Below are 22,897 nucleotides of genomic sequence, written 5' to 3'. Positions count from 1 at the left end.
GTTGGCCTTCCTGACTGCATCCCCACACTGCTGGCCCATGTTCATCTTGGCATCAATAATGACACCAAGATCCTTTTCTGCAGCAGGAATGACGAGATGGGAATAGCGGTTCCGGAGGGAAGCCGTGACTCCCTAGGTGTACAGTAGTAAAAAAAAAAAAAAAAAAAACCCAAGTAAAAGCTAAAAGCTGGCATTTTCCAAGGGGTACCTTGAGTCTAATGACGGCTGCCTTGAATTTAACAAGAGGTGCCTGGAGTCTAAGAATGTTAAGAGCCACTGAGTTAAGAGGTTAGCTGTAGTAATCACTGTGTGAAAGTCTCTGGCTTATGCTATATAGGAGATTAGACCAGATGATCATGATTCCCCCCTTCTCCCTTATGGCTATAAAATGTATGAAATTTAAGAGTCTGATTATATAATTCATAGCTATGTTAAACAGGGTGGTATTGCTGAAATCACTGATTTAAATCTGCAAGCCCAAAATCTTGATTTTTAATATAATTTTTTTTTAATGGTGTTTTCTCTATCCTGTAAATGGAGTATATGTATAGAGAGGCAGAACTGAAGTTGTGCAAGAATTACCATGTCATTTGAATCTCTTCATTCTGCAGCTTTATGGAATTTGCTGGATTTTCAGAAGAAAATTAATTGAAAAATAAGCTGTTAGGAAACTATTTCCCTAGACTTATCTGCAGTGCCCTGTTTGTTGCACTTTGAATTTTTCCTTTTCTTGTAAACCTTACAAGCTCTTCAAATTTTACTTTTTATTATGCACAGGCTTCTGTAGACTCCAAGTCTATGCAGCACCCAGTCTTTTTCACACATTTATATTATATAATTTATATTTATATCATTGTCTATTGCTATCTCCATGGACATAAATTGGGAGTTGTTAGGTCTAAGGATGCTGAAAAAGAACCAAGGACATAATTCTGAAAGAGCAGTGCTCAAAAAGGAAATGGTCTAGCCCAGACTGAGAAGAGCATAAAAGATGACCACCTGAGCAACCACAACAGGTTGCAAAAAGGGGAGAGCAAACAGGGCAGTCTGCAAACCAGTTGGCAGGTCAGTTTGCCACCCTGCACCCCCCTTCTTTGAATGGTGTATGGCATATAAGACAGCCTTCAAGGTAAGGTGTTCCCATAACTAAGAATAACCAACCCAGATACCTAGCTTAAGTAAATCCAAACTTAGAGTTTAGATCTTAGTTTTACATTCATAGTTCATGAGTTTTTTTGTCCAGGCACATTTTTGTGACTTAAACATATTTATATATCCAAAATGGGCACACATACATAGCTGCATACATGCCAAGCCAGTGCACATCCTAGCACACATGGTCAGTCTGCATGCACATGTTCAGGTGTCCACAGTACAAGGGTAATAAAATCACAACCTCCAAAAATGCCACACATGCAGCTGAAAAACCGCCATGCAGGCACACCAAGGGAAACAGAATCCAGCCCTAGGTGTACAGCAATCCTAACTTCTTCTAAACAGAGTTCCTTAATTTTTTAATATTACAATTGGGCTGGAAGGAAGGGGCTAGAGGTTGAAAACTGTTGGTGGAACTGTAATTGCTGAAAGAGAAGAGCTTATTCAGCCAAACCTATGCATAAATCCCTATGTAACTGCTCATGAGTATGATAAAATCTGACAGAAAAGTATAGCTCCTGACAGAAAAGATTTTCTGTGTGCTGAGCCCCATCACTCAGGATTAAGTGTCTAGGTCATGAATTTTCATTTACAACAAGTAAAAATGACCCACAATCTAATTTAACCCTTCCATCCTCCTCACAGCCTTACTGTTTGCACCAAGTTTACTCAGGAATGGCATTTTCACTATTTTTTAGCATTAGACTTTATGCTCTAAAAGATATCAACAATAAAAAGTGGGCCAACCACAGACAAATTTCAGGCAGAACTCAACGTCTAGAACTCCCTATTAAAATATATGAAGAGAAACAAAAATCAAAACAAAAACAAAAAATACCAAGGTAGAAAAAAGTCTGAATCAGATTTTGATATATCCAGTCACTTTTAGTATTACCATTACCTATATGTTTTAGATAAATCTTTTATCTATAACAGAGGTGTTTAAATATGGGACAGTGGAGCCCAGTCACCTGGCCCCTGGTGCTGCCCCTGGGTCTGAATTGACCCCCACACCACCAGACTGGCCCTGTGCATACTGCACGTGGTTCCCACCCCTGCTGGTTTCGAATCCACGCTTCACATCCCCACCCACTGGTCTGAAACTGGGCTGCACGTGGCACCCAATCCAGGATTCACACTGCCCACTCCAGCCAGTCTGTGCTTGCAGTGCAGGTCCCAGACTACTTGGAGCAGGTGCCACATGTGGCAGAGTCCCAGACTAGCAGTGGGGGAGGGGGTTGCTGCATGAGGTGTGGATCCAGATCAGTTGGGAATGGGTACTGCATGTGGTGCAAGTCCCAGAACATGCACAGGATCAGGAGGGAATAGCGGGGCAGGGTGTCTGTGTAGTGGCCCGCCACTCATCTGGCATGTGGGATAAAAATAATTATTTTCATTTTATCAAAGAAGCACAGAGTTGTGCAGTGATTTGTCCAAGAATATAAAGCAGATAACAACTGCAATGCCATGATTAAAACCCTTATAATCATTCCTTATAATTCAGTGCCATATCCACTGTATTAAACTATCTCTAGAGGTTGTAGACAGAATACTTCACTGGCAAGTGGGATTCTTACTCAAGTTTTGCCTACTTGTTTTTTGGGGGAGGGCAAAGAGAAGGTTTTGGCCCTTATGTTTGCCTAAATAACCTTCCAAATGCAATCTCTACAGTATCATCTTTTGGAATATGCAGAAAATGGCCTGACAAAACAGACAGCAGTAATTACTTATCATCTGATCCACTACACAATCCAAGTAGTGTAACCACGGGCTGAGGAGGTCTGCTGGAATGAGGGGAAGAAATCCTTTTCACACAGCAGAGCCACTCTGTGGTTATTATGTAGGAGTGAGCTCTGCAGTAGGCTGCACCAGAAGTTCATCTTGCCTATGGAGCACTGGCTAGTGCATCCATATTACTGCAAATCCAGTAACTGTGTGTCCAACTCTCTATTGTGCAGGAACCACCCAGAGAACTGGCTCCTAGTGTATAGGGACCATCCTCCCTTTTATGGGCTCTTGACATACTACCTTTATACAGAGATACCAGGCTTAGCCATCAGAAACAGAAAGTAGGGAGGGACTTCAAGGGGCACCTGGTACAAGCTTCTTACACAGATGCAGGATTTGCTATTTCTTAATCAACCGAGACAACTGCCTATCTAGTCTCTTACTGAAAACCTCCAGTGAACTTGTTCCACTTTTCTACAGTGAGGATGTTTTTCCTAGGAATAGATATGAATCTGCTCTGCTGCAATCCACTGCCCTGTGTCCTGGTCTTTGTGGCAAGGGAAATGGCTGGAAAGGAAGGTTAAGGATTTGCCTGTATGAAAGATGTGAACTACTTACCATATATTTAACTTATGTTAAACACGGTTTTGCTCTTACATTACAGCTCCACTAGGTGGAAAAATGGTGCTAGCTAGCCTGCATTAAAATTCTGGTGTTGATTAGGCAGCTCTAATTTTAACATTAGTTAGTGGTTTAGATAAAGCCTAGGACTAAATCCTATTTTATCTTTACATAGCTACATGGCACTAACATAGCAGCATGACTGCAAATTTTGAAACTTATATACAGTTTATATTTTATTTCCACCTGTGATAAAGTAAAATCATAATGGTATGCATGTAATGGCTGTAAATAAACTGGAGGCCCCTACTGCTAATGGCTTTTCTGTAACCTACATTTACTGTTCATTAGCTAAATAGCCATGGGTTAGTTTCTGCCCCGTTAAGGTCAGGGCCTGAACCCAGCCCTGCTCTTTTAGGGTGGTGTCCCTTTCACTGAGGTACCTTCCTTGTGGCTTGCTCTGTTCCTCTTCACCCCACATGTATTCCCCTTCTGACTGGGCAGTGGGCCAGCTTCAGGAGAAGGACTAGAGGGACTCTAGGTAATGTTTTGCTGGGAAATGGGAGACATAGGTTCAAACACTCTCTGAGTGAGGGAGGCTACAATCCAGGTCTACTGCTGTCTGGCTAAATGCCCTAAACACTAGGTATTGGGCTAAAAGGTAGGAGGGCCCTCCTCTTCCTGTGTTATACTCTTCCTTGTCTTCATTTTTCTCCAACTAAAGTTTCAGGATCTGTGCAGGGTTATGCATGTTCCTAAGTCCATCCTGCCCCAAAGCGTGTATGGTTAAGAGTGCAGTCTTCTAAACATAGATTAAAGGTAATGTGTCTTCTCTGCACTGGACTTAAAAAAACATGCTATCATTCTGTATATATAAAGGACTTTGTCCGTCTGTCTGTCTGTGTGTCCATAACGCTTTTTAAGGGTGCTGGGAGCCCGGCATGGCAGGGAGGGCAGAGAGAGGGGCCAGCTGAGGAAAAGCGGGAGCTGGGCTCCCATGCCATCAAGAACGCCGTGCAAATGAATCGCAAGAGGAGGCTGCTGTGAGAAGGCAATTAAATACAGAATGTAATCGAGAAAGTCATGCAAATGAGTGCCAAGAAAATGCCACTGTGAGAAGACAATTAGACGCACAAAGCCATCAAGGAAGTTGCCATCAAGAAAACTGCCATTCATCCGTCATTCTTGACGGGCAATTCGCTAGTCACATTATAAGTCTTAGTCCACACAAAACCAATACAGACAAGATCACATTTAACATCAAGAAAATTAAAACACATTTTCTAATATGATACACTTTCTCCATTATAGACAAGCCCTTCGTGTTTGTTGAAGTTTTACCCTTCTAAGCTGTAAGTTTGGACTTCAAAGAGCATTCAGTCATTTCTTTCCTATTACCTCAAAACCTTGCACACACTCAAGCATTTTAATTTTTTAAGGTGTCATGGTTTTGATCAAAGCAAAGGATGGAATAAGAATATGGGAAAATGTAGGGAATAACCTAAAATCCTTACCGATTAAATGAAAATACTACATTCTCCATCAAAAGCACTAGCACCAGTTACTTACAGAGATGTGCAGAATGTTTCCACTTTTGTGTATTTTCTTTCCTTGTACAGAGCCACTTCTGGTCACTATGCATGGATCTGCTTCTGAGCTCTTGTCCTTTACCGTGCCTTTTGCAAGATCTCCAAATAGTTTAAGAATAAAACCAGTTCTTTCCCTTTTCAGTCCAAATATAAAATTGAAAGTCAAGATTTCCCATGCTTTCAGAATCTTTTTTTCTAAGGAAAAAAAGTGTGAAGGCAACATGATGCTAAGAATCCTATATGTTAACAGTCTGCTTAAGGAAATTTCTTTGGATGTCATTACTATATCTCAAATTAAATCCAGACCTCAAAAAGCAGGTACAGTTCCTACTGCTGACAACAAAAACTACTGTATTTTCTTGCATACAACATGCCTTTCCCTCAAAACCAGCCTCCGAAAACTAATATGTGTGTACTAGTCAAGGAAGCTGTTTTCTTTGGTGGAAAAGAAACAAGCTTGGAGACACTTCAAGGCATGCAGCTGCCAAAATGGATGCCACTTGCATCTGGCTCAGCAAGCTGAAAGGGCAGAGAGTCCTATGTTAGTCTTCTCACAACTGTAGCCACTGGATAAGCACTGGTGCTAGCAAGTGAGCTGCTGGTACTATCTTGACTGGGCTTGTGATATGGAGACAACACTTTATTTACAGGAACTTGCGTAAAGAACTACTTACAGTATGGAACTAACAGTGTTGCTACTATCTTTGCAAAGGTCTGTGGCCTAACACTGTGCAACAGAATAAGACCTCCTGGAAACATAGTGTGTCTAGGAAATGTGGCATTCCAAAAGCCAGTCTGGGTGGGACAGCTTACACCAGGACATGTAAGTCGCCTTACCCGGGCTGTTTTCTGGGACACCACATTTCCTAAACCTTCTGTTCCCAAGAGCAGCTTACAGCTAGTTATGATTCTGGAAAAAAAAATTATCTATATTCTGCCTTTCCAAAAAAAGTCCGTGTTTTATTTGGGGGGATGTTGTATGCAAGAAAATGCAATATGTTCAATTCCAGGACTGAACTGGACACATTACACATGGTTGAGTGGGGGACCTGCACAGGAGTGAGCAAAATGTGGCTCACAGGCCACATCTGGCCTGTGGAGGGACTTTGTCTGGCCCATGGCAGGTCCCTTGGTTCTGTCTGGCCCAGGATGCCTGTGGTGCATCCTGCAGCCCCCTGAGCATACAGTGGGGCTGGGGCAGCTCCGCAGTTGGACTGCCTTTCTAGGCAGCCCAAGTGGTAGCAGCTCCTTCTAGCGGCTGCCACTGCTGGCCCCCGCCCCATGTTACTGGCGGGGACCCATGTGCACAGCCCTGACCCTGACCTGCCCTGCCCTGCATCTGCTCCAGACTTGGCCCGGCAGACCAGACCAGCTCTGGACCAGCCAGAGCCCGTGTGCACAGGCCTGCCCCTAATTTGCCCAGCCGTGCTGAGCAGTGGCAGCAGCAGCTGGACAGAAGCTGCTGCTTGGCATGGGGTAAAGGTGGCCCCTCCCCCTCACTGCTGCCAGGCCCTTCTTGTTGCAGCCACCCAGAGCCCATGCCCAGGCTGCTGCGCAGTTCCTCTGCACTGTCACTGCTGCCCCACTGGACAGCCTGGAGGTGGTGGCAGGGGCGATAGAAAGGAGCGGCAGGGCAGCCTTGGTACGGGCTCCAGGTGGCTGCAGCAGGAAGGGCCCAGCAGCAGCAAGGTGGGGGCACTTCCCTCTGGGCCCAGCAGCAGCTTCTGCCCAGCCACTGCTCAATGTGGCCAGGAGAGTCTGGAGCAGGCACAGAGCAGGCCAGGATGGGGCTGTGTGTGTGGGTTCTGGCTGGTTTGGAGCTGGTCTGCTCTGCCGGGCTGAGTCCAGAGCAGGCACGGGGCAGGCTGGGGGTGGGGCTGTGAGTGTAGATCCCTGCCAGTAGCATGGGGCTGGGACCAGTGGTGGTGTGAGCCAGAAGAAACCACTGCCACCGCCTGGGCTGCCTAGAAATATGAAGTGGGCCAGGGTCAGGGCTGCAGCTGTGTGCTGTTGGCAGTGGCGGGGAGGAGCCACAGGGCGCATGGGCTTCAGGCTGCTGCGGGGGGGAGAGGGGCGGGCAGGGGTGATGGTGGTTTAGGGGCACAAATCCTTTCCCTCAGCTGCACTTGCGGCTCCTCAAGTCATGAGACAAGATGGGAAACATTTTCAACTCCTGGCTTAGTTTATAACAGTTTTAGCCAAAAGACTCTATTTGTTTGTTAGCTATTTTATGTGTGTTTTTACATTGTACAGAGTTAATTTTACTATTTTTCATATTCTGACAGTTTCTTCTAATGTATACATAGGCCTTTTATAGGGCAGTAGAAGAAACGATGATGTATAAAAATAAGGGAATTTGATTGTAAAGCCCTAATAATTGGCAGGGAGTTTCAAAGGCAAGGATAGTATCTGAAACCACTGTTAGGTCAACTTTCAAGAGCAACCAGATTTCCAGCTGACTGCATTTTTATAAATGTACAACCCAAAGCCCTATGCTCACAGTTGAAAACCACCCAAAAATTTTTAATGACTATCTGCAAGCTTTTTACTGACAGCCTACTTCTTTTACTGACATGTTCATTACTGATATTACTGTTTTACATAATGCAAATGTAACTCTTCTGCCAGGCCCTGCCCTGCAGCCACGCCCTAGTTAGAAGGGCTGGGTTCAAATTTAGGGTTTGTCAGTAAAAAGTTTGCAGTAACAAATATTTTCTTTCACTGGCAACCCTGCTTAACTGAAGCAATGATTTTACACTGTACTCCCCAACCCCCAGCCAGGACCCCCTACTCACTCCCAAACCCTGAAGCCCCCGACTCCACCCTGCACCCCCAACTGTGTCCCTCTCAGCACCACTCTCCCACTATTCCAGCATCAACTCCCAGAGAAGCCTACCTGCAACCCAGCAGTATAACTGGGACACAGCAGCGGCAGCACACAGCTGATTGCTGATGATACTGTAACCAGGCTTATTCTACAACTATTGTGAAAAATTGTTTCTTTGCTAGTGAAGGTGGGATAAAATTGTTCTCAGAACAATATTTAATTCAGATTGATTCAAAGTCTCAGGCAGGGGCTTTGTAACCATACTGAAAATTATTAGTCTCATCTACACTAGCAATCAAACCATTTTGGTTCCAGGAAAAGGAGCCAAAGTAAAATTCCAAGTCATTGTCATTACTTTTTTGTAGTGTTAGCCCTATCCAAAAAAACCCACTTAAAATGAACCTGCATTAACATGACAGGGACTTAAACACACACTTCAGTGCTCTGTTGAATTGGACCTTGTGACAGCTTTTCTCCTTTTAAAGCTATTCTGAAGTTTGCAGAGGCTTATTTGTAGCTGCTCATTTGCTTCATCCAACTGCTTCTCTTGAACTAAGCAATTGCTAATATCTCACTGTTATATGAATTGAATGTAGGTTTATTTTAGTATTTAGATTTGCCATTCTTATGCTCTAATTTTTGGCTGACTGCTTTTTTTTTGTTCATCCTCCTGTGAAAGATTACATTTTGAGCCCTCTCACCATACAGATTTCCCTTGCTTTATGCTGCACATGTGTTCCTGGAAAATGGCGCATAACTCGAATTCACATAAAGGGAACACACTTTACATTGTAACAAATAGGGATACATTCCAAGATCCCAACTGTACTGACCCCCAGACCCATTTCTACCATTTTTACATGACAATTTCGGTCCTCACAAACAGCAGACAGTACACACAAGCATAGGGTGGTGGTGAATGTCACCATAATGGGGATGGCAACTACAGAAACACGTGTCACAGACAATGAGTGAGGAGCACAGATCCACACAGGAGACAACAGTTTGGTGTGCATCGTTCCCACAATGCACCGCACAAAGCAGCTGACTGCAGGCTTCCACCACACCAATCGCATAAGAGTGAATTTACCTTGCATATAACAAATTTTTGGTATAAAAAAGGTCATCGCATAAGAGCGAATTCACACATACAAAACCTGCATAAAGTGAGGGAAAGGTGTACTCAATTAACATGTTCCACTATAAGTAGTGGGATTTAAAAACCTCACTGAATATCTTTACATTCTTCAAAATGCTCTTGAAGCTAGTGAATTGGAGGCAGACAAGTCTGTTTAATTATAAAACTTATCTGAGTCACTACACTAATACACTAATTTTCTCCTTTACCTGCCTCATCACTTGGGGGTTTTTTGTTCAGGAAAAAGATAACACAGTAAGAGTTAAGACTCAAGGACTCATGGTGGAACTAGATATGTACACAATTCCTCAAACAGCTTCTTGACAACAAATTTGATGACAACAATATGCTTATCCTGACTCCGCCACAGAGATACGGTAACTTTCTTAACAACATGGTACTGTGAAAAGATACATTTGATAAGGGAAAATATGACTTATTTCATACAACACTGAGCCATGTACTGGTTGTCAACCATATAGTACCGCATGGTAGTCATACTGGAGGGAAGGACGGATACTTGTATCTATTTATTTATAATGACACACTGAGAATGAGGAAAACAGATTACTTTTTAATTCAAGCGCTTCTCCAGTATACTTCATGATCCTTCTTATACCACAAAGGAAAATTTAAGAGTCACCGCCAAACAACTAAACTGATACTGATATCTGTGCTCTGACAAAGCTTTCATAATGTAGGACAAACCAACATTATTCATTCATTATTCAGTAGCAGATTTCACTCAGTGAAAGGTTTGGATTACATTATCTTATCTGTTTAAGGCTCAGCCTTAGGTGTACACACTTAGTTGGACATTTGAACAATCCCTTGTAACAGGGAACCCTATCCCTGTTACTAGGAGACAGGGTGGTCCCTTTAAATCCAGAACCTTCTAGTCACGGCCAGCTGGTCAAGTAGAGGTTAAGGCTCAAGCCCTGCCATCTGGTCAGGTGATAGGAAGAAGGAGGCCAAGATCCTACAAATGGCAAGTGGAGAGGGCCAGAGGGGCAGCAGGGAGGGGGACTCACAATGACCATGGTGCTGCGGCTGCAGTCTCTGTCCGAAGACTATGCTATGCTGTGAGCCATCTTCATGAACATCTAAAGTAAGCAGGAATGTTGCCTCTCTTGTTTCTGTATTATCATTTTTCCATTCTATGGTCTTAGAAGCCTATGTTTTATTAAAACCAGTGGTTTGCGTGAGGCTGTTTGGGGAAGGAGGCGGCCTCAGTGGGGGCCCACTGCAGTGTGGGGACCCCAGCGCCAGAGAGGGTGCAATATTTGGGGGTGAGCTGACCCCAGCACCAGAGAGGACACAGGAGCCCGAGTGAGTTTTTTTTGAGAGCTAGAGCCTGGGAGTCAAACCCTGATTAGTGGGATTTTTTTGACTGACAGGCCTAGCTAGAGAGAGAAGGGGTAGGCCCACAGTGGCTGAAACCCCAACATAAAGAGGAATTTACAAATACCATCTGCAAGGCTTGGGCTGCAGCGTAGGGGAAGAATGGAGCTGCAGATAGCGCCCCCTAGCATCGGGGGCATATAATGGGCAGCCTCCCACTTAATTAACAACAATGAATTAACAACAACGTGTGGCAGGAGAGAAGGCGGGCGGTTGGCCCATAACAGGAGGGTGAGGCCACCAGTAGATGGACCCTGAGCAGGTCCCCACTTCCCCCGTTACAATGGTGCATTGGCCAGAAACTTTTCATACAGCAGTATGCATCATAGGATGTTGGTTCACCCATATGAGGGAAAGAACCCTTGGGTACATAAAGAAACCAGGAAAATGAGAGCACGCTAGCCCCAGACCCAGAGCCACAGCAGCAAGTCTTGGAGTGGCTACGCCAAATAATACAAGGCCTACAGGATCAAGCCGCAAGACAACAGGCACTGTTAGCCAACATGACTGGTAACATCCACCCATGATCAATGACCCAGGTGTGTGGCTATGGGGGCAGAGTTGATTCTGAGGTGGGAGATGAGCCACCCGCATTGACAGTGGAAGTGACAATGGAGGGAAAAAAGGTACGGGCTATGCTGGACTCAGGCTCATTGCAGACCACGGCATGCAGCGATGTGTTACCGGCAAGAGAGGGAAGTAGCAGACCATGTAATTGTGCGATGCTGGCGCGGGGATTCCATCAAAGTCGATGCAGTGGGGGTCATCCTGCAAGTAGGCGATAGGACCTGCCAGATGCTAGATGGGGTCGCTGAGCACTTACCCTGCCCAGTAGTACTGGGCTGTGACTGGCCAGAGTTATTGACAGAGATAGCCAGTGTGAGGCGAAAGGAGGAGATTGAGATGAGAGAAAGTTGCTGTTGGAGGCCCTGGGAGACTAGAAAGCCTGAGGCTAGATGAGAAGATGATCCGAGGGCTGAGGGATTTGCAGGTGAAACCAAACAGCCTCCTCCCGAAGAGGCCGAACAAGAGGTGGATATTACAAATTTGTGGGAGGATGAACATTTCCAGTTGGAGTAAAGTCGGGAGGCAGATTTTCGGTATGCTTTGCAGGAACACCTGGCTCAGTGAAATGGTGAGGTATTATGACCAGAGCTGATAAAGACAACACCGAGGTTTGAGGTAAGAAATGACCTCCTGTACCGAATTGAGCAAGAGAAGCCTGAAGGAGGGGAGGTCGTACAGTTGCTGATACCTCGGCGGTATCAACGGGCTCTACTGAAGGTGGCTCATGAGCTCCCTATGGGCGGACATTTGGGCAGGGACAAAACAGAAGCCCACATTCGGGCAAGATTTTTTCGGCTAGGACTGTTGGGAGAAGTGGCAAGGTATTGCGCTTCATGTCCCGTGTGCCAAAAAGTGAACCCAAGGCACCCTCCAAAAGCTCCTTTAATTCTGATGCCCTTGATAGAGGTTCCCTTTGAGTGGGTGGCAGTGGACATCTACCCCGAGCAGGCTCCCCTGTTACATTCCTCCTTAAGCTTGTTATTCAAACTGAGTCCTTCACTTCCACTAAAATTTACACAAAAAATACCATATTTTGATACTCTAGTATATATATCACAAAACTGCCAATCTCTTCTCATCCACATTAAAAGGACAGTTCAGAGATTTTTCTCCAACCTTTGGGCACTTACACACATGCAGGGAGGCTGCTTTGACATGCTGTAAATCCAGCACATCAGAGCAGACTCAATTAAATGAGTCTGCTGGAGCGTGGAAATTAATGTGCTCCAGCAGCCTCCAGCATCACGTGTATCAGTGGCCCTGCACTGAAAAATGGCAGCAGGGCGCTTTGAACTAAAACTTGTCAAATGAGCTTTACTTCATAGCGCCCTGCTGCCATTTTTCAGCACGGGGATGGTGATGCACATGATTCTCAGGCACTTTTAATTAGCGCAGCTCACTAATTAAAGTGCCCACCCCCCCTCCCTCTCCCTGAATCCCAGAGCATCCCTATAAGTGCCCTTTGTTTACACTGAATTAAGTATTTGTCTACATGCGCTGAAAATAATATAAATTAGTTGACATTCCCCTACCTGATTTGCTTCCCCTCTCGAACATCATACAAAGAAAAGAAGACATCTGTGTCCTCTCCAATTGTATTATAGGTGAAGCTCTTTAGACTAAGGAAGAAATGATGAGGTATTGGCATACGGCAAGCTTCCCCATGACGCTGGCGAATTGTATCCACCTGAATTTAAAAAACAAAAATAAGTTTTATTTTCTTCATAAATAAGAGGAATATAACTCCAACACCAGAGGTATATAGTTCTTCCTTCTCTATGATACAGAAGCTTAGTCTCAAATTAAATCCTATGAAAAAAGACATATGAAAAACAAGTTTTCTGATTTTTTCTACCTCTGTTTTTCATTTTTTGGAAACAGATAATAAACTCAATGTGAAGTTACCAAGATGAAATCTATATTCCTACCCATCAAAAAGCCCAAATCAATCCTAGTTTTCAGTCATGCTAGATAATACAGTTACTAACAAAGAGTATAATAGGGTGATGTTAGAGTTCTTCTTGTCAACTTGCATTCTTAGCCAGTATTAGAAACCTGCCGAAATGCTGACTTTTTCTAGCAGTTAAAGAATCTTTACCACTCTGCAAAGAAGAGATATAAAACTGGTTTTTGTGGTTTGGAAAGTTCTTGAAATCAAGAAAAGAGCAGCCTCTCTAAGGAAACTCTAGAAACATCTGACTTTATGAGTAGAATACAGATTAAGCCAAGACTTATCTTTTATTATTGATAAACCCCAAGTAACCCATACTTCGGGATTAAATACACTGTGACCAACTGACATCAGTATGAAAGGAATGACAAATATGTGTACAATACCTCAATTCTGATCTGATATTGTTTTTAAATCTGGAACTCCCTTCCCCTGGAGGCCCAAAAGTGCCTAAGCCTGGCCATCTTTTAGCACGTGGGTTTAAGCTAAGGCATTCTTTAGGGAACTATTTTATTCTTGTGTTTTATTTTATTAGTTTTAGCGTTAGGCTCCCTCTACATGAGATGGTGAAGGTGTGATTGGATCGAATGCATGATCCAGACAATCACATCTCCTGCCATACCACACACGTATGGCAGAAGGCACTATTATGGGCTCGCTCATTAAATCCAATTGTGCTTTAGTGCTGGTGCAGAGGGCGCCCAATCCTGGGCAAGAAGCAGGCTGCCATGGCTGGAAGCCCCCTTTGGTGGTGGGGATCTCGGTCCCAGCTGTGCCACACAGGCTGCCGGGACCCAAGGTCTGCAGCAGCACCCCGTGTCTGCACAGGCTGAGAGGTCCACAGCTGACTGGACTCTCGGTCCTGGCTGCCTGTGGGGTTCAACTGGGAACAAGAGCCCTGCAACTGATAGGGCTCTTGCTCGTGGCTGCCCATGTGGGGCGCTGTTGCAGAACTCTGGGTCCCAGGTGCCTGTGTGGCAAGCTGGGACCAAAAGCTCCCTCAGCAAAGGCAGCTTTCAGCCATGGGTGCCTGCTTCTTGCCAATTCAGAGGAAGCCCAGAATCAGGCTCCCCCTACACCAGCAATAAGTCTCCCAGCCACGGGGGTGCGTGGAGCATCCCATGGCCAGGAGATCGCAATGGCTGGAAGATCATGGCAGCTACCATCTCCCAGCCACAGACTGCCTATACGGGCAAATTAAAGCTGGAGAGAAACCATCTACACCAGCTACACATTTTTGAACAATAACTTTATAGCTGGTTAGACCTTTTTAAGACACTACAGTTAATTTGCACATGTAGCCAGTTTAAATTTACTGCACAATTACCTTGTTAATTGCACAATAACTATAATGTGTAAAGGGTAAGCGACCCTGAGCCTTTTTGGGGAGGACAACATAGAAATCCATCAAACACAAATATTTTGAACAGGATTAAATATACAAGTGACAAGACGACAACAAATTGATCTCTCTGTGAAGAAATTGTTTCAAAGGTGTTGGGAATATATTTCCTTATAAGAAAAATATTAATATTTTAGCTACTAGATCCACCCTACTTTAAAAGTCACTATCTAAAAGGAAACATTTTCTGGAAGCTACAATAAATCAGGGTATAACACAGCACATGCCTAATTCAATTCACTATGTCTGTTACAAGCCATCATGGTCCTGGGAATTTTGGGAAATGTGTAGTTCTCCAGAAGGATTAAGTGCAGAGGTCTGTGACCAAGAGGGAACCAGGAGACTGCTGAAAGGCGAATTAAATGGGAGTCTCAGGGGGATTAGGGAGCAAGCAGGGAGAAGACCTATGGTGCTGACAGACGTAACAGTTTGCCATGCAATCATCCACTGAAAACTTCTATAGACATGCAGTGACAGAAGTGCACAGCTGCACAGCACTTCAAAAACGCCTGATCAAGCGACATTATATGAGGGTTCAGGTGAAGCTGCTTTAAAGCAAAGCCCCTTCGTTAATCTCTGTCAATGCAGTTGGGAATAAGGCTTGGCTGATGCACCCAAGCTCTGCTCTACATGTTGTCTTCACAGTGGGAGGGGGGAAGGGAGGGGAATGAATTTGGTCTGGGGGTTGCCCAGCCAGCACTGGACGGTAGGGGGCTCCAATTCACCCCCTGCCCCACTTCAGCACAGCTGGGGAAATCCCACACTGAACTCGCTCCTCTCCCTTCCCCCCTATCCTAAGAGCACTGGAGTTTGGAGAGAGTGCAGAGCTAAAGGACAGACGCTGCAGATTCACAGCCTTTCTCCCCTGATCAACTCCAAAGGGGAGCTGGATTGCACACCTTCCCGATCCAACAACAAATGTCTGTTGAGTCAGTAGGGTCAGTTTAACTCATGATGTCTTCTGTGAAGCGCCGTAAATTAGACTGGGGAGCTGCATGTCTGTCAGGGCCTCTAGATTAGTAGATCTTGCTCACGGGTATCATCGGGGCAGAAGCCCTGGGAACAGCTGGAGTGGAGGAAAAGGAAGCACAAATGTAGGAGAGGGAACCTGAGGAGGAGTAAGGGAAACTTTAACATCCTTGCATGAAACACTTTACATACATTTCAATCAATGTGTAATTGTATTATTTCTTTACAGTTAGATACTTGGTCATAGTCTTTAAAAAAAAAAAAAAAAAAAAAAAAGACATAGTGAAGTCTTGCAGCCATTTTACCTGTGATGTGCTCTGCTGGACACTGTGCCTGCTCGATAAATGCTGCAGAGGAAAAAAAAAGAAAAACAACCAAATTAGCTGTTGTTTATTTTACAGGAAACATTTGCACACTCATCCTATACTGAGTTAGAACACTGACTTTAAATATTAATTTTAAAACTTAAAATACTCCTTCTTTTCTTTTCCAGAAATTATTCCTACAATGTGTTGCTGCTTTTTTTTTGTCCCAAGTGTGCCACTGATGACCCATTTGAGATCACAACAGACTTCTTCAGTTTATTTTCATATATCAGAATAATATCAGATATAGAATGATATACAATGTTTAGAAAGGATGGACAGGGAAAGCAAAGACATGTTGCTTTGTATGTTAAGGATGAATAAGTTTGCTCTGAGGTCTGGAACACTGTATGAGATAATACTGCTGAAAGTCTTTGGTAGAGAGAGAGAGAGAGAGAGAGAGAGAGAGAGAACAAAAGTGACTTTATGGTGGAGGTCCACTAGAGACCTCCAAGCCAAGAAATTCTGGTTCAGGAAACATTTTTCTCAGTTAACAGAATCATACAAATACAGGACTTAATATTAATATGAGACTTTATATAAGATATCTCTTGGGAAAGTAATAACAGAGGACTAAAGCTTGGGTGCAGACAGAAGTGCAGCTCCCTGCTGTAACTGAGAATGCTTTGCAGGAAGTGTTTGGAGTTATAAACATCTCCTGGAACAAACAGAAGTTCATTGTTGGTTCCAGGAGAGAGGGGAATCTAGCTACTGCCTGCAGCTGATTTCCCCTAGCAACAGCCCCTGCTACCTGCTAGGCTGCAAAGTTTTCAAAATGGGAGGGAGGGAATGGGAGGTCGTTCTAAGGGTTCCTCAGCCAGCTCTGGAAGGTGGGGTGGGTGAACTGGAGCCCCTCCCTGTATCAGGGGGGCTCCAATACACCTGTCCCACCCTCCAGCAGGGGCTGAAACCCCCCCCCAGACCAAACCCCCTCCGCTCCCTTTCCCCCACTTCCATTCTGAAAGCAGCTCAAGGCTGGCAGGCAGGCAGATAGAAGTTACAGAAGACACTTTGTTTTGAAATGTCTTCATCTGACCGGCCATTTTTGAAGCTGTCTGCAGCTGTGTACTTGTGTTTGGTCATGACTACAGACCACTTTCTGCGGCCAGATCAGACAAAAATTGTCACGTCTGTCTGTGCCCCTTATTTTATTTATGTGCCTAAATGATGTATACAGAATGTAGACACTCATGCACAATTCAGCTCTGGACATACAAACCAGCATATATCCACTAAACATGCTCAGTGGTGTTGTCCTCTGACTGGGCAGGTATTCAGCAACATATGGTCACACAGCTACATGCACATGGCCAGGTAAGTCTTGATATTTTACAAAGACAGAAAACCATAGCTAGATGAGAACTAGAGGTGCGCCGATATATCGGTCCCATATAGGATTGGCACAGATAACAGGAAAATTAGCATTATCAGTGTGGGAGTGCATCTGCTACCTGCCTCTACCTTCCTCAAAGACTTGCCTGCCACAATTAAGAAGATGGAAATAAATCTTATGTTAAACCTTGAGGTGAGTGTAAAGGATGCCAGACCACCCAATGGGAAGCTTTGCAAGTGCTCATTTTATTTAACAAAGTTGCAAACTGTTTGCTCGTGCTAATTAACTCATTAGCGTGAACCAGCTAGATCCCAGCTGGGAGAGATTGCAGCCTCCCAGCTGCTCAGATGTTCGCCATGGGGGTTCCCCACCACTCCCGTTGTGCCAGTTGCCTCTGGAGCTTGGTTCTTGGGGTTCGTGCACCTCAAGGAGGTTTGTCTGGCCGATTGCTGGCCTCTTTAGTCCCCGGATGGAGCTCCTTCCCCCCTCCAATCACGGCAGTTCTGCGCTGCTTCTATCACCCAGCGCCGTCCCAGGGGTTGGAGTGACCAGAGATCACACTATCTACCTTCCCGAGGTCTTGCTGGCTGATCTCCAGCAGCTTAACCCTGAGGTAAGGGCTCCCTCCACATCTTACGAGACCAGGGTTGTCTCTTTGCATTTCTGTTTGTGGCGTCCTTCTAATTCCAGGTAACCTTGCCAAGAACAGTGTCTTCTTCCTTCCAATGCCCTGAGGGCAACGTCTGGTGCCTCATCTTTCCTTTTACGTTTTGCTGTGATCATTATCACCTTATCTATCCCCAGTGTGTGTGCCTTCATTCCCCTGTTCACCTGTGTTCTGATTTCACTCTTAGTTTCACTCATAGTAACAGGGGCTCAGCTTAAACCCCCTGTTACAACCAGCAATCAGCTTTTTTTGGCCAGTATAGCTAAAAATGTCACCGATAAATGCCATGTACATATGTGCAACCGCAGCATGCACATGGCCAGGAAAGCAGCCTGACAGCTTGGAGAGCAGCCTCCTGCTGGTAAGTCTGTTGGGAGAAAGGGCATGGGGGGGAAGGGGAGGAGATCAATTCCACCCCCACAGTGAGGGAGGGAGCAAGAGAGGGGCAGGCACTGCAGAGCCAGGGTGGTGAATGTGACCCCGCTGGGAGCAGGATGGAGCCAAGGGCAGCTCATCTGGGGGCTGATCCCCACCAGTATACACATCCCCAGGAGAGGCGGGGGGGCATGTGCCCCCCCACCCGATTTGTGTGCAGGGTGGAGGCAGGCTGCCTCCTCCACCCTTCCTACCCTGAGCTCAGCCACCCCACTGGGAAGAGGCCAGTGCAGCCCCTAGCTCTGAGCCTACAGCAGGCAGCCTGCCTCCACCCTGTGCACAAATCTGGGGATGGCACATGCCCCCCATGCCTCCCCTGGGGGTACGCTCAGAGGCAGGAAGCTGCCTCCCTTCCACCCCCTCTGAGCTCCCCAGAAAAGCTGTCCATGGTTCTGTCCCACTTCTGGAAGGGTTGCTTTCACCGCCCCTGCCCCCCCCCCAGCACACTTACCGGCTGGACGCTGCTTTCCAAGCTGCTGGGCTGCATTCCTGTAAATTGGCTATCAGATTGGTATCAGCTGATATGGCTGGTTAATAATTGGTCATTGGTATCAGTCAAGAAAATCTTTATCAGTGCATGCCTAATGGCTGAGAACCCTCCCTTGTTCTAGCCCGGAGGGGTTTGAACCTGCCTTTCTTGCTTCCCAGAAGAGTGCCAAGTTATGCATTGTCAAGGTGCCTCTCTAGCCTCTCTCTTAAAGCTGACTGAAAGAAGTCAGCAACAATTACTGCAAAGGACGACATTACAAATGGCCTACTAGGAACAGAACAAAAAGTAATATGTTCCAAATACAACAAGGAGCATTTGGGTTAGACCTTAGGAAAATTCTTCTCATGCTAAGGACAGTTTGGTTGCAGAACAGATTACTAAGGGAGGTTGTAGCATCTTCATCATTTGAGATTTTTAATAGCACTTGTACAAATAACTCAGGTGTCTTCTATGGGTTCCAGTACTATGTCTGTTGAAAGTTTGGTATTTGGCTATGGCCTCATCAAAAAAACCTAACCACCAAATTCATATTTGGCTTTGGAGAAATAATATCCTCACTCATATTCCTATAGTAAATGGTCAAAACATCTCATGCTGTTCCCTTCCTCACCTGCAACCCCTCCCCGCCCCCAAACAAAAAAGCAAAAAAATCCAACCCCAAATCAAAAACAGGAAAAGATAAAGATATTCAGTGCAGGATAGCCCAAATGCCAGTCTTACTGCTGAAACAGATTTTTATGTAGTGGCTAAGAGAGAGGCAAAGAGGAGTTTCTTTGGTTCCCTCAGAGAATCTAAAAAAAGACCCCATTCAGTAGTGTTCTAAGTCACCTCGGCTTGCAAACAAAGTAAAATGTTTCACACAGGGGATTAAATCCAATCTACTCCGTGGCAAAAATTGTTCAGATTAAGAGTTTTATCAGTTTCTTTAGTAGAAGAGATATTAGATGTGGAAGTTATTATTATTAGTAGTAGTAATAATGTATATAGGGCATACATATATATAAGAAGGTCATAATAGTACAATCATAATAGCCATCTGAATCAAACTCAGAGTATTAGAAATATACCACCAAATGCTCTGTTATAATGTTTCTATCCACAGTCAAAATATGGACCTTTAAAGTCACATTGCTTCTAAAGGAAATTTTCTGTAATGTGATTAAGAATTCTACAAACCGGACTAGGGAAAGAAAAGCAAGAACTGATTTCCATTTGTATGATATTTTTACACTAAAAAAAATTAATAAAGATCTCCAATTCTGAATAAGGCAGCCACAGTAAAATTTCTTTGTTCCCTCCATGTTCTCTGCTGTCTTCAAAACAATGCAATCCTATTTCTAAATTGATTTAGCTTCCCTTATTCCATACACAGCAATTTATTGAAATATAAGCAGTAAAGTTGCATCATATCAATCAAAATTTCTCTTTATCTAACATGATAAACTCCTTTGAGTTTTACTATTTTGTTTAAACAAAAATCAAAGCCAGTGGAAATTAGAGTTAATGAGCTTGAAATGTAAATCCCTGACATCTCTTTAAAGAAATTCTGGTATATTAATAATCTTTTTTAAAAAGGTAAACAGCTGAAACCTGGCTGAAATATAATGAATAACACTGTTTTCTTCACATCTCAGGTATTCATCCTGCAGGTATCTCAGTGATTCACAAAAAGCAATCAACTTGGAAAAAATGCTAAACAAATATTCAGAAGCTAGACTCAAACCTTTTTGAAATCTGCAAATATCTGCAGAGATCTGTCCTATGCATTTGTTTCTTGCTCCCATTTTTGCTAAATAGCAGTGTTATACTGTTATTTATATGCTGCTGGGCCTGTTCTACTGACTGATATAAATTAAATCCAATGGCAACTCCAGCCATGTGAAAGGATCTGAAAACATGTTTCCAGGATTTTAAAAACTATATAAATAAAAACAAGAACTATTTAGCTTATATCATTTTTAGAGCACATGTATCTTCATATGAAAAAAATAATTTGTTTTTCTTAAAGGAAAAAAAACTCCCACAATTTAAGATGGATTTTTTTCATGCTGAAGTCACTACTGTTTAACTTTCCGATCACTAACCTGAAGGAACAGCCTGTACAAGGCCGAAGGCAAAGTGATTCTGAGAAAAAAAGATGAAAATAATGGTTTACTGTGCAAAAGCTGCAGGGACGATTCAGACATAGACACAGATTTAAATGTTTTGTCTACATACCTCAAGGTACCAGGCATGGCTCGTGAATGCTTAGATGCTGGGACGGATGGAGCGTCCCTCAGAAGCATAGGGTGGTCGCCAGCGTGCTCGGCAGTGGACTCAGAAGTGGACCAGGAGCACTTCTGGTCCACTTCCGGGTCCTCCTTCCACACAAGGTACCCCCACCCCCCACTCAGCGATTGGTGCCTCCTGGGTCTGGTGGGGGGGGAGGGGGCCCGGGTTCCCCCCATGGCCAATCGCCGTCCCCTGATTCAGGCCAAATCTGAATCTAAATCTAATATGGCCCGTTTTGCACACCCGTACTTGTTACAGACTACACTTTGAACTGCTCAAATGTTGATCAGTGTTAGCGCTAGCTTGAGCTTGGAGCAGTTACACCCCAAGGCTAAAAACCTCCTCTGACCATCCCCCACCTGCATAGCTGTGACTTGCCACTAGAGGGCTGGTGAGCAGAGGCCTGACTAGGGGCTGCAGCTGTGAGTTACCACTACAGGGCTGGTGAGCCAGGACAGGCTTCTATCCCTGCTTTGGGTTGGGTATATGAGACTTGGGTTTGGGCAGGCAGGCAGGAACCTTAAAGCTGGGGACCAGAGTTAGGGGATGGGGGTGGGGAAGGGCAGTGAAATGAAGGAAGCCAGCCACTGAAAGATAAAATAAAAAGAAAAATAAATAAAGAGGAAGTAAATTAAAGAAGGTCTTGTTTTAATAAACTGGAATTTAAGATAGGGGTATGGGGGTGCTGGTCATGCTTCCTGGTATGGACGGGAAGTGGGAGCAGTGGAGGAAGATGATTTTGGGGGAGCTACTGCCCCTTCCCCAGGAAGAAAGCCCTAGCTCATGGGGACCTGTTCTGGCCCCTTTCCTTGTTCCTCCCCTGTCCCCTGCCTTCCCCCCTGACCCCTCTTGGAAATGTCCAAGCTATGCCACCTGGTGAGATGGCTCGTGCTCTGTAAGCTGTCTGCATGGGGCTGCAACCCTGGGGGTGGGCAGGTCGCACCCCCAGGGGTGGGAGGGGGAGTTGGCTTGGTGCTGATACCACCCCCAGAGCAGTAGAGTGCAGGGAGTGGAAAGTTTGTGCCACACAAAACAAGAGGGTGGGAGAGGGGACACAGCAACCTGGGAGGCTGGAGGATTGCAATTTGGGTGGCTCATCTGTGAGGAGTGTTGTCACGGGGGCACTAGGGTGCCCCGTGCCTGGAGAGAAATTAAGGAGAGCTGCCAATCATCAGGGCAGCTCAGGTGCCGGTTGCTGGGGCAACCAGGCTGGTCATGTGGCCAGAAGGGGGCAGGGCCGGGCCTTTATAAACAGCCCAGGCCGGAACCTAGAGAGCAGTTCCCTTCTGGCAGGACCAGGACCAGGACCAGGACCAGGACCAGGACCAGGACCAGGACCAGGACCAGGACCAGGACCAGGACCAGTTGAGGCTTGCAGCCTGAACATGCTGACCGGCTGCAATGATGCAGGAGAGTGCAAACCCTAAGCAAGGTATGGTTGGGAGCCAGGGTGGCTTGAGGTTTATGCTATGAGCCTGGAGGCTCCTTGTTCTTTATGTTGTAGCTGTTTGGCTCGTGGTTGAGGTACTGTTTGACCGGAGGATCGGGTGAGGCTGTAGGGGTGTGAGGTGGCCTCACGGGAGCTCCCCAATAATCTGGGGGTTCCTGGTGCCCAGCGGGGCACAGCGAGCGGTGCCGGGTGGGCACAGCTGTTTGTGGCAGTGAGGTGCGTGTTGGGGGGGTGTTGACCCCTGCCCTTTGGGGCGAGTCGGGGAGAAGCCCTAGTAGGGCAAGTGACCCAGACGGTGGTCCAGGGGGCCGGCCCCGGGGCGCCGGTTGCGGGACGAGCCCCGGGGTGCCAGAGAGGGTGCTAGAGGGCAAGGGACCTAATAACGTCCAGAGATAACTGCGAGGCTTGGGGCGTGCTGAAGGGGAGGTAGGAGGCACGCATTGCCCATAAGGCTGGGGGTGTTGGAGCACCCCACTGGGAACGGAGGTAACACCAGTGCGATGTCTAAGGTGAAAGTAGGCAGCCTCCCATACTAAAC

At 45.4% G+C, this 22,897-nt stretch overlaps 1 protein-coding gene across 1 annotated transcript in view; it reads right to left on the bottom strand.

Annotated features, from left to right (window-relative positions):
* Positions 1–22,897, bottom strand: part of DOCK3 (dedicator of cytokinesis 3) — a 551,204-nt gene that overhangs the window by 270,739 nt on the left and 257,568 nt on the right. The window contains exons 8-9 of the mRNA XM_019547385.1: positions 15,654–15,695; positions 12,559–12,713 (exon numbers count right to left, since the gene is read on the bottom strand). Of these exons, the coding sequence (XP_019402930.1) occupies positions 12,559–12,713; positions 15,654–15,695 (197 nt within the window). The remainder of the gene's footprint in view (positions 1–12,558; positions 12,714–15,653; positions 15,696–22,897) is intronic.

Source organism: Crocodylus porosus, unplaced genomic scaffold (assembly GCF_001723895.1).
Source record: "Crocodylus porosus isolate Cpor-Errol unplaced genomic scaffold, CroPor_comp1, whole genome shotgun sequence".
NCBI lineage: Eukaryota > Metazoa > Chordata > Crocodylia > Crocodylidae > Crocodylus > Crocodylus porosus.
Note: the sequence above shows the minus strand (reverse complement) of the source record. Positions and strands in the feature narration are given on the sequence as shown.